The 16,919-nt window shown below is 42.1% G+C and overlaps 1 protein-coding gene across 14 annotated transcripts in view; it reads left to right on the top strand.

The window, feature by feature from the left end:
• RIMS2 (regulating synaptic membrane exocytosis 2) overlaps nt 1-16,919 on the top strand; it is an 801,312-nt gene that overhangs the window by 587,499 nt on the left and 196,894 nt on the right. For 9 of the 14 annotated variants that reach the window (XM_088442647.1, XM_088442645.1, XM_088442644.1 and 6 more), the window contains 2 exons: nt 12,858-13,037; nt 15,590-15,699. In XM_088442647.1, the coding sequence (XP_088298773.1) occupies nt 12,858-13,037; nt 15,590-15,699 (290 nt within the window). Of the gene's footprint in view, nt 1-1,117; nt 1,181-12,857; nt 13,038-15,589; nt 15,700-16,919 lie in introns of all 14 variants that reach the window. The other 5 variants (XM_088442652.1, XM_088442648.1, XM_088442650.1 and 2 more) reach the window with 2 other exon arrangements.

Raw genomic sequence — 16,919 nt, 5'->3', positions numbered from 1 at the left:
GAGCTTCCGGCTCTATTAGAGCCAGAAACTCTCTGGGGCTTGTGGCCATGAGACCCTACCACAAGGGTCTCGTCGCAAGCCCGATGGTCGCGATGGTCTTGACCATTGCGACCTTCATCCTGGCTGCTTGCAATAGCTGCTTGCAATAGCTGCGAGCTGCCAGGAGGCCGCAACTAAAAAAAACAGCGCCCGTCCTGATTCAGAGTGAGCGCTCGCTTTTTGCGAGCGCCTCTGAATCAGGCCCTGTATTCCGTCTCTATAAAATGTCAGGAGCAATTGAAAGTCTTATACAAATTTACTAAACTAAAAAATAATCATAATGCGTAGAGCATGTCGAGAGCTGTACCTGCAAGAAATTCAAATCGAGATACAAATTTTATGTAATCTGAAATCTGAAAAGGGGGAGGGAGGTATAGCAGATAGCAGAAAGTGTAGTTCTGAACCTCTGTGTGTGTGCTGTGTTTCATTTGCATTATATCAGCATATGAGGATCATGCAAATAATATCTGACTAACAATTACCACTTGTAGGTACAGTTACAGTAGTTAACTTTGTTGTAGGGTACACGCCTAAGCGACCAGGAGTCCAACCGACCAGCCTGCAGACCGAGCGACCATTTTGGTAAGTGTACGGACTTACCAATCGGCTGCTCAATATATACTTCTGGCCAGACAAGACATTTAAATGTGGCCAGCCAGTTGTGATGTCAGTGTCGGCGGATCCTGCAGCCAGTGTAACGGGGCGGTTGGTCGGTCACCCGTACACACCGGCGCATGCGCACGATATATCTGTAAGATATATTGCATCTGTCAGGCTGCACGGCCGACACGATATATATCTGTGAACTACATCATTCGCAGATATATCATGTGTATACACGAACCGATATATCGCTCTTAGTGATATATCGTTCGTCGGCTGTACGAAGGCTATATCATATAATGTGTAGCCAGCATATGTCTCAAATTTGTTTTACATACTGTAGGACTTTGCATGGAGTATTTATTTGCATCACCCTCATACAGTATATCATTGTATACAGTCAGCTAATCTCATGTCAATGTTTTGTTTCATTTGATAACACTTTTTATTTTTCATTTTGGCTGCGTCTGTAAAGGTTATACAATGGTGCAAGTGCATGGGCAGATCATGTAGTGAATGGTACAGCTTGGTCCCCGGGGTAAGTACAGCGTAGTGTGACAGAAAGCAGTAGCTCTAAATCTACCCCATTAACATTGGGAGACATTTATATGAACAGGTGAAAAGGTAAAAAGTGGTGATGCCTCTACCAGCCAACCAAGCAGACATTTTATTTTATTTTCTAAACCTATAATCCTATTGGTTGCTGTGGGTAACATGACCTTTCACCTCTGCACCAGCTGTTATGAGTGATCCTCCATTTTGTCCCCGCATGCATTGTGTTATTTACTGTTTGGATTCTATAGTGTAGATGCAGCAAATGTCAGTCCGCGTGCTGCGTGCATAGTGCAGCGGGGATGATGTTCAGTTCTAGAACATTATTCTTTTTCAGCATTTTACTCCATGAGACTGGATATGGCAGCAGATAATATTTCTAACTAAATCCAGATTAATCTGAAATGTTTAATTCTTATAGAAATACAATATTTACCATATCCCTCTATTTATCAACAGCAACATTGCTTAATTGGGATTTTTAGTTTGAAAAAAAATACATTCAGATAAATCAAAGTTTATATTAGATACCTTCCATTTAAAAATTGTAAAACACTAAGGTGGTGCGGGTACATGAAAGCTTGGAGAGAGATAAAAGTGTAAGAGATAATGTACCAACCAATCTGCTCCTAACTGTCAGCCAGTACATTGACAGTTAGGAGCAGACTGGTTGTTACTTTGGGGCACATTTACCATTGTATATTTGCGGCGTAATCCCCGAAAACACCCGGGAGTTGACCGCAAATATTATGTTTCCCCCAGATGTATGAAGGATGGACCACAGCAGATATCTCCGACACCTGCTGCGATCACTACATTCCCGCTGGCAGCCGCATCCCCCATAGGTTTCTATAGGCGTTGCGATGCTGCCAGATTTTCCTACTTCCGGAATTCAACGCGTTTCGGAAATTGCCCCCCTCAGCTAACGCCATCTGAAGATAGTGCTAGCTGCCGTACCCTATGAGCTACACTTCGCATACTTAGCCGTCATAGGGTTCCCCCGGGACCATCCCCAGCAATGGCGGCCACGCATGTGCAGTCAGCGTAACTGCACAAGCGCAATAGCCCTGACAGCACTCGTGGCAGATCGCAGGGACGGGCTCCTTTCAGAGCCCCTGACCCTGCAGGTGCCGGATGATAAATTTTTCATGGGCGGTAAGGTCATGCCCAGATCGCATAGCAAATTGTATCTCTATCCAAGCTTTCATGAATACCCCCCTAACTCCCTCTGTCCCTTACAAAGTGACCCTCTTTGGCGTGATGTGTGGCCTCCTGTATACTACTCCACATACTTACCTACTTTTTCTTCCTGTGTATCCGGAGTTCCAGGTCGGTCCAGGTAGAAGGGGCAGGGCTGTGTGTCATCAGGGCCCCACCACCCTTAGGGGTCTATTTACTTTCTTATCACTTTTCACTCTGTCTCCTAACACTGCTTAGTAAATAGACCCCTTAATGCTGTAATTTGTTTATTTACGTCGTAAGACAGATTCAGAATGACGCTTTTATCAGAGAACTGTGCCATCAAGCTTCCTACTTCCTACGCCGCCCACTTCACTAAAGAAGTGGGTGAGATGCTGCAGGGTCCCTCCCCGGAGCTGGGGGAACTGACCCAAATTTGTGAGCCTCCTTGAAATCCTGGCTAGAGTAGGCAACTATGCAATCTGTTGTCTCCCACTGTCAGTGTCTGCTCCCACAGTGTACATTGTGGGTGCATTTTGGTTGTGGGTGCATGTTAATGCTATGTCATGTTTGTAGCTGTATCTGAATTGTGGTCATGTGCCTCTGGTAACGTGTATATTTGTCTGCGTCTTCCTTATCTCACAGTTTATGGCGTATCTAACACTGATACGTGCCTCCACATTAAACAGATATCTCAACAGACGACATGTAACTAAGCATATGTTACATTTACTGTGTACTGTATATTGTCTTTTATATTCACCATCTTACATTCCAACATGCAGTTAGCTTATATTTTGGTCAGTCATGAATATTCATGAGTATAATTGAGTGTGAGACGCTCATGTCCTGGCACTGTGCTCCTGGGAAACTTCCTGTGATATCATCGCACTGCCAGTCCATTGGCTCTGACAGATCAGTGTCACAGGAACAATTACACCTCCTAATTTTGCAGCTTACGGAATCCGTACATGGGTGTAACCAGGGCCAGATTCAGGGCTGGTGCAAGGTTTCTGGGTGCTCTAGGCAAATATTCATCCTACCGCCCCTGTTCCCTCCCAGCCATTTACATAAAACCTCACTATCGCTTTTAACAAAACTTTGGAAACAACATTTGTGTGTGCACTCTGGACAGTAATAGAGTATGCCACACATAAATGTTCACAATATATAACATGCCTGACATCATTGTCCCAATACATAATTATGCCACACATAAATGCTTCCAATATATAACATGCCAGACATCAGTGTCCCAATACATAATTATGCCACACATAAGTGCTCCAAATATATAACATGCCAGACATCATTGTCCCAATACATAATTATGCCACACATAAGTGCTCCCAATATATAACATGCCAGACATCATTGTCCCAATACATAATTATGCCACACATAAATGTTCCCAATATATAACATGCCAGACATCATTGCCCAATACATAATTATGCCACACATAAGTGCTCCCAATATATAACATGCCAGACATTATTGCCCAATACATAATTATGCCACACATAAGTGCTCCAAATATATAACATGCCAGACATCATTGCCCAATACATAATTATGCCACACATAAGTGCTCCCAATATATAACATGCCAGACATCATTTTCCCAATACATAATTATGCCACACATAAGTGCTTCCAATATGTAACATGGCAGACATCATTGCCCAATACATAATTATGCCACACATAAGTGCTCCCAATATATAACATGCCAGACATCATTGTCCCAATACATAATTATGCCACACATTAGTGCTCCCAATATATAACATTATTATTATTATTATTATCAGTTAATTATATAGCGCACACATATTCCGCAGCGCTTTACAGAGAATAGTTGACCAATCACATCAGTCCCTGCCCCAGTGGAGCTTACAATCTATATTCCCTATCACATGCACACACACATACACACTAGGGTTAATTTTTTTTTGTTGGGAGCCAATTAACCTACCAGTATATTTTTGGAGTGTGGGAGGAAACCGGAGTACCCGGAGGAAACCCACGCAAGCACAGGGAGAATATACAAACTCTGCACAGTTAGGGCCGTGGTGGGAATTGAACCCACGACCTCAGTGCTGTGAGGCAGTAATGCTAACCATTACACCGTCTGTGTTGCCCATAACATGCCAGACATCATTGTCCCAATACATAATTATGCCACACAAATGCTCCCAATATATAACATGCCAGATATCATTGTCCCAATACATAACTGTGCCACACATAAGTGCTCCCAATATCATGTTTGACTCTCATCATGTGATCTGTGTCATTGTGTTTTCATGTTGGCCTCTCATCATGTGATCTATGTCATTGTGTTTTCATGTTTGCCTCTCATCATGTGATCTGTGTCATTGTGTTTTCATGTTTGCCTCTCATCATGTGATCTGTGTCATGTGTTTTCATGTTGGCCTCTCATCATGTGATCTGTGTCATTGTGTTTTCATGTTGGCCTCTCATCATGTGATCTGTGTCATTGTGTTTTCATGTTTGCCTCTCATCGTGTGATCTGTGTCATGTGTTTTCATGTTTGCCTCTCATCATGTGATCTGTGTCATTGTGTATTCATGTTGGCCTCTCATCATGTGATCTGTGTCATGTGTTTTCATGTTGGCCTCTCATCATGTGATCTGTGTCATTGTGTTTTCATGTTTGCCTCTCATCATGTGATCTGTGTCATTGTGTTTTCATGTTGGCCTCTCATCATGTGATCTGTGTCATGTGTTTTCATGTTGGCCTCTCATCATGTGATCTGTGTCATTGTGTTTTCATGTTGGCCTCTCATCATGTGATCTGTGTCATTGTGTTTTCATGTTGGCCTCTCATCATGTGATCTGTGTCATTGTGTTTTCATGTTGGCCTCTCATCATGTGATCTATGTCATGTGTTTTCTTGTTGGCCTCTCATCATGTGATCTGTGTCATTGTGTTTTCATGTTGGCCTCTCATCATGTGATCTATGTCATGTGTTTTCATGTTTGCCTCTCATGTGATCTATGTCATGTGTTTTCATGTTTGCCTCTCATCATGTGATCTATGTCATGGGTTTTCATGTTGGCCTCTCATCATGTGATCTATGTCATGTGTTTTCATGTTTGCCTCTCATCATGTGATCTATGTCATGGGTTTTCATGTTTGCCTCTCATCATGTGATGTATGTCATGTGTTTTCATGTTTGCCTCTCATCATGTGATCTATGTCATGTTTTTTCATGTTGGCCTCTCATCATGTGATCTGTGTCATGTGTTTCCATGTTTGCCTTTCAGTCCACATCAATGGCTCCTAGTTTTTAGCACTGGAAGTCTCAGAACTGGAAATGGGGCCGTTTTCATCCCTTGTACAACTTCTGTGCACTTTATAAAAAAAAGTCATTTTTAAGCATTATTTGATTCACCAACCAAGCGAATTGGCCTTTTTTTTACTCCTGAGACGGCTTTCCTCATGTCGCCTTATTATAGGTACACCCCTGATTATTGTCCTGATGAAACATGGTTAGTAGTGACCCTGCTCCTGCACCATTATAGCAGGGCATTTTCTTCCTGTGTGTTTGTACTGGTGAAACTGAAATATGACATCTTCTTTCACTTTATTATTTGCTATTTTACTGATTGAGCTGTGAGCTGTTATCTGTAATGCAGAGTAAATTAGCTGATTATGCACCCAATCGACTGATGAGAAAATGTGCCAATTAATTCACTAAGAACTAGTAAACCATAAAGCACAAAGGAGGATATGTACTAAGCCCTGGAGAGAGATGAAGTAGAGAGAGATAAACTACCAACCAATCAGCTCCTGTCAGTTTAGAGGCTGTGTTTGAAAAATGACATTTAGGAGCTTATTGATTGGTTTATCTCTCTCCAAGGTTTAGGTCATCTACCCGAAAGTACCTTGTGCTCAAGTGATGTCACTATGGGGGGGAATGTATCAAACCATCATAAGAGTGGAGTAGTTGACCATAGCAACCAATCAGCGTCTACCTATCATTTTATAGAATGTACTTGATAAATGCCACCTCAAACGTGATTGTTTGCAATGGGCAACTTCTTCACTCTTTCAAAGGTTTAATAATTTGCCCCTATATCCTGGTGAATTTTTAGTCAGTTGTGTCATAATTATATGTTGAAGCTACAAAATAATGTATACACTGTAATGGGAATACTGTACATTTAGCATCAGACTATGGAACCATTAACTAAAAATAAATAAACTTCAGTACTTACATGGATCAATCAAGTGACTGGGAGACAGATTGCCCACTGTCAAAGATGCATACAGTACATCTCTGCATATGGGCAAAAATATGCATTTACTTCCGTGCAGGCAATGCGGGAGCATTTACGGCTGATTTACATTCAGATTATAGGCAGGACGGTCGCCCAGTGGCCCCCACACGGGCACAACCAGTGTCCACATGGTGACTCTTAAGGTGCCAGGTCTCGGTCCTAGTACCTGGTACTACCTGATCGTGGTCCTAGTTCCTGGGCCAACTGATCATGGTCTTAGTCCCCAGACCACTTCCTCCTGGTAGTGTCGCTGACATAATTATATTAAGCATCGCTGCCAGTGCCAGTTATTAGCGGAGTCTTGAAGACCCACACAGTCAAGAAGAACAACCTAAGGTAAAGGGGACCCCAATGTGGGATGGCAGGCCTGGGGCGGGGGGGGGTCAGGGGATTAGATATTGTAACACAGGGTGTAGAAATAAGGACTCAAGTCAGGCAGGTACTCAGTAAAACAGAGGCCCTGATTTAGAGCCAGACGCTCTGACAGAGCGCTCGCTCTGAATCAGGGCATCTTTTCATTTTTATGGAGCGGCCTCCTGGCCGCTCACATTGCTGTGGGTTGCCACCCACAGCTAATGCGAGCGGCCAGGATGATGGTCGCAATGGTCAAGACCATCGCGACCATCAGGCTTGCGACGAGACCCTTGTGGTAGGGTCTCGTGGCCGCAAGCCCCAGAGAGCTTTCGGCTCTAACAGAGCCGAAAGCTCTCCCACTGACATCACTTGTGATGTCAGTGGGGCCGCCCCCAGACGGTAGGCGTTCTCATGGGAACGCCTCCGTCTGGGCAGCCACCCCCCGGCCCGCCCACCAAAGGGGGCGTGCTGTCACTCAACATCGACAGCACGCCCCCTTTGGTGCGAGACCCGGGGCGACGGATTGTCCGTCGCTATCCGGGTCTCGCGCATGCGCACAACGGAGCCGGCTCCGTCGGGCGCATGTGCTCTGGGCCACCATCGACCCGGTTGCGAGCTCTCAGTGCTTGCGACCGGGTCTGAATCAGGCCCAGTGTCTTTAATGGCAGCAGACACTGCACTTTAGCATACATAGGCTTAGGCATGGACACAAAGGCACATAACATAAATAAACATATGAAAGTAAATGTCCCAGCACTCCCAGTGCTTAATGGTCAGTCTGCTGCAATGGCCTGCAGCTTCAATCTGCCATGCTCTTCTAGCACAGCCAATCTCATCAGTCCCTGGTACTAAAGAAACTTTGGCCTACTACCTGGCCGCTGGCCAGCATCAGTGCCCAGAGCACTGGGTGTATGAGTTTTAAACCCTTTCTGTCTCTCAGTGATGAGCTGCAGCTGGGCCTGTGCAACTGTGAAAACCCAGTGTTCCACACCTCCACTTCTACTGCAGAATACACAGGTTTCACTCTAGTCTCCCTTGAAGGGAGCTGATCCCACAGGAATGTGGGCAATTCAGGTGAGAGACAACCCCTCACCACAATACATAGAGGGAATCAACTTTATTGGTGGGGTTGCCCCCGCAAGTTAGTTGCTCTGGAGCCCCGACAGACCTTAATCCAGCCCTGTTTACATTCAACACTGCATCACACCCTGGTTTTATTGCTAGAACCCAAATTGTTGCAAATCTCTAGCTTTGCTTTCCCTAGAATTGCTATACAGTTAATAGCATAGTTAGATCTAGAAAATGGTTGTGTGCTTTCACATTGCAAGTGCCCACTATAGTATTATATGTTCACATATGTTCTCAGCAAGTCAAAGGAATGAGTCATAAGTGGATTTAAGTTACATCTATATTATAAGCAATACATTTTAGTCAATTACAAGTGGTTAATTTTAATGCATCTGAAGATACAATTGTATACTTATGAAAAAAAGTCATTATGTGCGAGGATAGGTTGTAGTATGATCTTTGTGTGTGGTAGCCGGGGGGGATGCAGCCAGGAAGCCGACGGTCGAAATGCCGACCACCGGCTTCCCGACTGTCAAATCCCGGGAAGGTACTGACAGCCGTCGAAATCACGACGCCTGTCACTAGACCTACGCCGGGAGCCCGACACCCGGCATACTGAACGAGGGTAAGCTGGGCACGTACAGCCACGGGAGGTGTGGGGGGGTTAGGTTTTAGGGCTCCCGGGGGGACTTAGGGTTAGGCACCCCACCCAGGAGGGTTAGTGTTAGGCACCCCGCCGGGAGACTTAGTTTTAGGCTGCGGGGAAGGGGGCGTTAGGGTTAGGCACTAGGGAGGGAGGTTAGGGTTAGGCACCCCTAAATGAGGGGGGAGTAGGGTTAGTAAATACTTACCTTTGGAGCTGTCGGGATCTTCACTGCTGCCAGTCTTCCGGCATCTGGATTTGACATACAGTAGGTCCGACGGTATTTCAAACCGATCCCCTGCTGCTTTTTCAGCATTATTAAATGCCTTGATTTGATGTATACTCTTTTTTTTTTTTTTTCAAGAAATTATAATCTCTGTTTATTTGTGCTTTTTTAACATGTCAGCTACTGTCCGAATAATTGTCAGTGTTATTTGTGACACTTAAACCTTGTCTTCAGCCATATCAATAAAATATCCATTCACTTAGTGAAGTAATTCCCTCAGGTATAGGAAATTTGTAACCACCCAGATGTCATGGTGAATTCACTGTGTTGTAGTGCTGATGATTGACGATCCCTACATTAAAGTGCACCTTTCATCCATGCACAGCAGAGGCAGCCTGTGAGCTGACTAAGGATTCATGAAAATGCAGTTTACCCCTCCACCAGAACCGGAGTCTCTACATGCCTCAATGACAGTTCATAGTGAATTGTTTTCCCATGAACACAGCCCATGCCATGTCTGCCTGCACTGTGTGTAAGCCACACAAAATGTACTTTGCATGCAAAACAGAAAATGCACAGAGGTGCAGACATAGGATACAAAACTAGGAACTGTGCACCTGGAGTTCAGCCTCTATAGTCCCCCAAACTATACTTGCAGTTTTTATTATGTGCATAATTCCAGAGCCTGGTGTCTGTGCAGTATTTTAATACATGATCACAGGTTGGTTACTATATACCGGCGGTGACCGGATACAATACCAGCAGCGGATTCCCAGCAGTCAAAATCCCCATGGATTTTGTTGAGTATTCTAACCCTTACCCTAACCCACCCCTCCCACAGCCTAACCCTAACCGTTCCCTTTAGCAGCTTAACCCTAACCGTTCCCTACTGTGGCCTAACCCTAACCTTCACCCTAGTGCCTAACCCTAATACTCACCATCGGGATTCATTGGTATTTTGACCCATCAGGAATCTGCTGCTGGCATTGTGACCGTCGAGGTGGTCACCGCTGGGATCCTGAGTGCATCTTGTCACAATAGCTAGTGGCATACTGTTTATCGGGTTTGGAAGGTGTGGCACATTTAATTATCTAGTACTGCTACCCACTACCATATGTTTATACTGATGACATTGGTTACTGCCAGACATATTCTCATAAAACTGTTCGCATGCCGCTGATTACTCAATATTATTACATAATATCATTTTTACAGTTTAAAGCACAAGTATCACTTTTTTTTACTTAGGACTCTCAGGGGTATATTTACTAAAGTGCGGGTTTGCCCATAGCAACCGAGCAGATTCTAGCTTTTATCCTCTAGATTACAGGTTCTCAAACTTGGTCCTCAGGACCCCAAACAGTGCATGTTTTCCAGGTCTCCTCATAGAATAGCAAGTGAAAAAAGTAGCTCCACCTGTGGATCTATTAAAATGTGTCAATGAGTAATGAATACACCTGTGCACCTGCTGGGTGACCTGGCAAACGTGTCCTGTCTGGGGTCCTGAGGACCGAGTTTGAGAACCACTGATCTACAGGAGATCTAGAAGGTGCTAGATAAATGATAATTAGAATCTGATTGGGTGCTGTGGGCAACATCTCCACTTCTAAAAACCTGCACTTTAGAGAATATACCCCCTGAGGCTTAACTAGAAATGACTGGAACCTCTAGCAGTATGTGATAGCACCCTCTGTCCATCTAAGCTCCATTATAACTCAAAGCAGCCACCAATATCTACTACAGCCGCCTAACATAATATCAAACACTATACGTATAACAGTACAGTTACACTGCAATATTAATAGTCCCCGTTTCTTTTTTCCTTGTTGGCATCTTATTAAATCAGTGTGCATCCAGATTGAGTGACCACTATAGGCACACTTGTCTCATTGATCAGGGGGTTTAATGCTTCTGGGGTCATAGTTTTTTCATGGTTTATATAGCTGTAGCTGCTCCTTTCTTGTCTTCTATGTATGATGAACTGCTGCTTTCAAATTATAGCCTATTGTGATCCTGTGTCATGAATTACTGCATTATTATTTATGAACTTGTTCCTATTTATATATTCTCATAGAGAATGCAAAAATTTAAGTTTTAGCAAAATCGTTTGGGTTGCAATACCTCTATTATCCTGTAGGTGGAGACTGCTTCTTCAACTGCAGCTTACTTCACCATTAAGACTGGTAGAGAGTTGGGTGCACATTTTGCCTGGATGCAGTGTTGCAGGGCAAGGGGTGCAATTGCAAACTTTATTTTGCATGCTGCAGACACATATTGCAGGCATTGTGAAGCATACTTATGGGAGACCCAGGCCCACAAAAAAAAAAGCACGATTTACAGAGAGGGATTAAGAGAAGGGAGATCCTTATAGTCTTCAATAGTTTCCTGTTTCGATCTTAATAAATCAATTTTAAGATGGCTTCAGTAACTGTTAAAGAAAAAATGTTGGTGGGAGAACAAGGGCCAACCTGCCTTTGAGCCTTATAGTGGTTGCATGGGCTGCTATGGCTGTAGTTTATGTCCTTGTAGCCTTCTATTCTTGATAAGAATGCTGCTTTCAGAGTGCAATGTCCAACTTTCAGCCATATATATTTCTGTATTGTAGTATATTGTGGTCTTGTGTCAAAATAATAAATATGTATATATATATATATATATTTATATATTTATATATATATAAACCTTGATTAAGGGACGTGTGTGACCCGAAACGTTGGGATTATGTATTGAATGCAATACACTATTTATATTTCTATTACAAGGCCCTGAGTGCCGCTGTTTGTTTACAAGCCGTTGATATATATATTAGGGAGGCAGGCTCGGATTAGTTCAGTTTTGCATGCCAGGTTCGGATTTTTTCCCTCCAAAATATATATATATATATATATATACAATATATATTTTTTTTTGGCACATCCATAGAAGTGTTTAGTTGAAATCACATGTTTTAAGGTGAGATGTTTTCCCCCAACATTTTATTGAATTTTCAACCTGGAAAAAAAACAAAACACTTCTGATACATTTTTTATTACATCTGTATTCATCAATTCGGTATCAATATTGAGATTAACCCCTGAAGAAGTCTCGTAAGGAGATGAAACGCGTAGGGTAAAGCAGCTGTGAGATCCACTATAAGGACACGCAAATGAAAATTTGTACCCCGGCAATAAGGGTGAAAAACCTTGATTCCAAGGTTGGAAAAAGCTACTTTTATCTGTGATAAAATTGTTTACTGTGAAATTGTATCATTTTTGTATTTTAAGATTTAACTTTTAATACTGTTTTATGTATGGTGACCGTGGGCATTAATTTGATTGGGTGTTTACATTGGTTTTAGATGTCCAGGTATAGAACACATCGGAAACACACATTTAAGGATTAAGATTATAGGCATCAGATCTTTCCCTTTCTCAGTAGAGAATGATCATTAATGTAACCAATAACCTTATTCCTTTATGGTGATTTATTCCTTTATGGTGATTTACACCTTTGTGCACCCACCCAGTGGGTGCAATATATATATTTATTGTTTAAGTACTAGTAGTGTACATGTTTATATAGTTTTGTTAGGAAAGGCATTATTTAGGTTTTTGCAGATGGCCATTTTTGTGGATTGCAATAACTTTCATGATTTTTTGTACATACCCTCAGGTTAAATGATAGTATAAGGAAGCAACATTATTTTAAAAAACAAATGTAGATAACGTTCTATGCTCTGTACTCTCTACTTTCAACACAATTTAACTATACATGTTCCAAAAAGAATCATGAATGTTCTATTTTTTATTGTTTTTGAGTGCAAAACTTGTAGTGTTGGGTCAAGTGAGAAAAAAAAAAAATCTAAACAGAAGGTCAACTGAGCGGCTTTTTGACTAACGTTACAGGAATTGTGAAGCGGCAGATAGACACCCATATCAAAGATCCAGGTCCACAGAACAGCGGCCTGTACTAGAGCGGACCAACTGCCGCTCCCGATCCACTGAGCGCCCTGACTCAAACCTCATGAGGTCGATGCCTTCATTAATGACGGGAAGATCTGCCCCTCCTTCACCTGCCTTATCGAGGTGAAAAACCAACAATGGCTGAGCCTAATTCTTCTCTTATCCTCCCCCCCCTTCCCCCCCCACAGAATCACCATTTTATTTTCCCAGTAGCTCTCCAGTCTCTGTCATTCTTGGCTGATCACGTTTTTAACTGTAGATACTAACGATCCGACCGCTAACACACTACTTATATTCTCTGCTGGATATAATGGTGTGGGTGCCATTGTACGTTGTCTACTAACCGTATTTAACTGCATTTGTTTCGTGGTTTTATTTCATTGTTCAGGAACCCTGGTTTAAACTCATAGAGCACACCCCATAACAATCATGTCTTCTCTTGCAGAAGGAGAACTTTGTTTGTCCTCATCAGACATCGCTTAACCCGACTATTTCATGTCATCATATAATTGTTTTCTTCAAAATGGAGGTTCTCTCTCTTAAGTGTAGCCGTTAATAAGTCCAGAAAGCCGTATCTTGTGCAAAGAAACCATTGGTACGGCATGAGGAACAAGACTTAGCCGTTTCCCGTCTTCTTGGTCAAGCCTGTACCGAATGTTTTCTTTTTCTTCACGGATGATATACGTTTCGGCACTTATTAACCTATTATAAATCACTAGAGATTTTCCTAAGGTTAAAAAACAAAAAAAAACAAAGCTTTTACGTGGATAGGTATAAACCTATTGTTCATTCTATACTTCAGAAAAGCTTGTTGGTAAAATGCCTTTCATGACACAATTTTATGGAGAGCCTAGCAAGAAAATGTTTCTTGGTCACTGAAATAGTCATTTTATTGCAAAAATAATCAGAGACTGGTATTGAAGGACTAATTGCTTGCTAACTTGGGAGTGTTTCAAAGTGTAGCCGCCAAGTCCTGCAAGAGAAGCTTTATTCATACAGCTCTCCAGCTCCTGTGGGTGCACACATCCCAGTATGTCTGGCTACAGTTTTGCTATTAAGGCATGCAAAAACTGTGGCAGGACATGCTTGGAGGTGTGCAACCACAGGAGCTGGAGGGCCGCAACCCCAGATGCAACAATCGTACAGCGATGGAACAGAAACCATCTTCCGTTGACTTCATTATATAGGTTTGCACATTGCCTAGTGCATCTTTTACCAAATGCACCTTAAATTCCATCTGTGGTCTCCAGGTTTTTATTAGATCATGGAGAGTTGATTATTTTCATTGCCCACGGACAGGACACGGCTCTGGTATGCTCTCTACACTGGATACCTGTCATGTTCTAGGGCGAAGGAACACAACTCTTATGATGTAAAGATTTGGTTGAAAAGCACAGAAGGAAGCCTGAAAGTTCAAATGATGCATTTTTTGCACATGTTGCAATTAATGAAACTCATTTTAAGGCAAAAACATTGGTGAACATGATATTGTGCCAGGAATTTAGATAGTGACCAATAAACATTTCCATAGAGGAATTACTAATAACAGGGAATTTTTGCTCAAATCAACGGATAAGCCCACTTAAAGAGTATTTGCAGACCATATTACCTTACTAGACATGTAGTGCAAGGTAAATGCTTATTTAATAGTAAGGATTACCCTTTGTTGTAATTCCCATTTGAGTAGATGATTTGAATATCATCATGATTACTATAGATTTGTTTCTATTGCCATATGGTTGAAATGCATAACTTGCAAGTGTTGGTAAGGAGTCATGTGTCTGCTTTCTGCAGCCATCAGTACAGGTGGGTTTAATCAGGAGAATCTGCAAGCAAGCATTCTCTGACTTCCCAGTTCTCCATCTAATCTCGGACATCTGCATTCATTGCCATACTGAACTCATCTTGCTGCAGAAAGCAAATGCAAGTGCTTAATTTCATCCATAAAGCAATAATGATTTGCAAGATTTGGTATACATTTGGGGATAAGTACTAACATAAAAAAGATTGGGGTGGATTCCATATACTGCCTTGAGTTATCTGATACATTTGACAATTTGAACTTTTTTTTAACATAATAAATGCACCCATATACCACCATCGAAAGTTTTAGCACTTTATTAATTACTGCAGGTTATAGATATGTTTCTTTAATAGCAAGAGATCCACTCATTGCCCTATGCTGTATGTATACACTTCCCAGCAGGAGACAGTCAGTTAAATATATGCTTGATGTGATTTATAATGGTTACTCTGTCTCACCACTTTTTTCATCATCTTAATGAACTTTTATTAATTATTTTATTCATCATGTGCCATAACTGCTTCTTTACTGTAATTAAGTATTAACCTGTCTGATTATATTGTCTCAGTGTATCAATTCAATGGAAAGCTAACATGTGAATATTGGCGTTTTTTTCTCTCTTCTGTGTCTGCTGTGCCACTTGCGAAGCTTTTAGTTGTGTTACTGTCGCCACGAGATTTCAAATACCAACAAATGATATTAATAGTGTGAGCATGCATCTCTGTGTGAGTCTGTTAGATGACTTTGTTTAAACCCAGCTAAATCATAATCCCTATCCTTAGACTGGAAATCAATTTGAACATAGCCGCTGTTAAAGTGTGTAGCACAGATTTTAACTGTTTGCATTTTTATTTAAACATATGTCTTTTAGGGCACATCCTCGTACCGGCTCTGTTCAAACCAGCCCCTCAGGCACCCCTCTAGCAGGACGGAGAGGCCGTCAGCTGCCCCAGCTACCACCCAAGGGGTCGCTGGAACGAAGTAAGTCCAATTTTTACTAAGGAGAAAACTTACTTTACTCAACTGGTCACAGATTAAATTGTTTCTTACACTTTGCTTGTAAAGATGTGGATGACTTTAACCAATCGGAATACAGTATGAGTGCTAAGTGATTTGACCACTTGTGCATACATTTCATGCTCACACAATGTGATTTGTGCACCTGTAACCCGGGTGCCGTATGTGTCATTGTATCCAATGGCCGGATTGTCAGCAATTGAGTATGTTAAAAGTTGCTCTGACTTTGTAATAGGGCTTTTATGGTACTTACTTATTTCACTGCATTGAAATCCTACCGGTTATAAAGTAATTAGGTGATCACTGTGTGGGAAGGAACTGCTGATATATATTCTATTTTGATACCTAAAAAAACGCAGTGTGGCCTAATCCAGCAAAAGGTAAGGGGAGGGGTGACATTTGTGGATCAAGTATTTAAAAAACATACTGTGCCTTTGTTACCTATAAACACCCAAGAAAGACAAACTTAGAATGTATGCACTAATAGTAAATAGCACTAGGAGCTAGTGATTTTACCAAGGAATGTAAACAATTTGTGTACAGGATGCCGGTGGTCGGGATCCCAGCAGTCAGAATCCCGATGCCAGCATCCCGTCAGGGTTAGGATAACGACACCTGTCGGTAAGTATCCTAACCCTACCAATAAACCTAACTTTCCTTCCCCTCACCCTAAACCTAACCTCCGCCACTGTTGCCTAAACTTAACCCTCCCTCTAGTGCCTAACCCTCCCTCTAGTGCCTAACCCCAACCACTAACCCCACTACTACTCGGAATGCCAGCACTTCTGACTGGTGTCAGGATTCCGGAGCGGCGCTGGCATTGGGAGCGTTGGAATCCCGGGAGCCAGGATAATAACCACATCCCATGTAAACAGTCATTTTGTAAGCTGAATCAGTTTGCATTAGACTGCCATATGGCTGCAATTCACTACGAAACAGTAATATAATTCACAACATTCTAAAATACTTTCCAGCGAGAATTTTACTGCTGAACCAGTGCATAAGCGCACATCGTTATCCGTACTATCTGTATGTACCATGGTGCGCTGTTACTCCCATGACGATATAGTTGTTGAACTTGTTTTTAATATCATTGTTTATGGTGTAGACGCTCTAGGTAAATAAGCAGTCAATTTATTAGACCAGAAAATAAAAATCAATTGTTAGAATTGAATCTAATTTCC

The sequence above is a fragment of the Taudactylus pleione genome, unplaced genomic scaffold, assembly GCF_031769625.1.
Source record: "Taudactylus pleione unplaced genomic scaffold, aTauple2 ptg000314l, whole genome shotgun sequence".
Taxonomy (NCBI): domain Eukaryota; kingdom Metazoa; phylum Chordata; class Amphibia; order Anura; family Myobatrachidae; genus Taudactylus; species Taudactylus pleione.
Note: the sequence above shows the minus strand (reverse complement) of the source record. Positions and strands in the feature narration are given on the sequence as shown.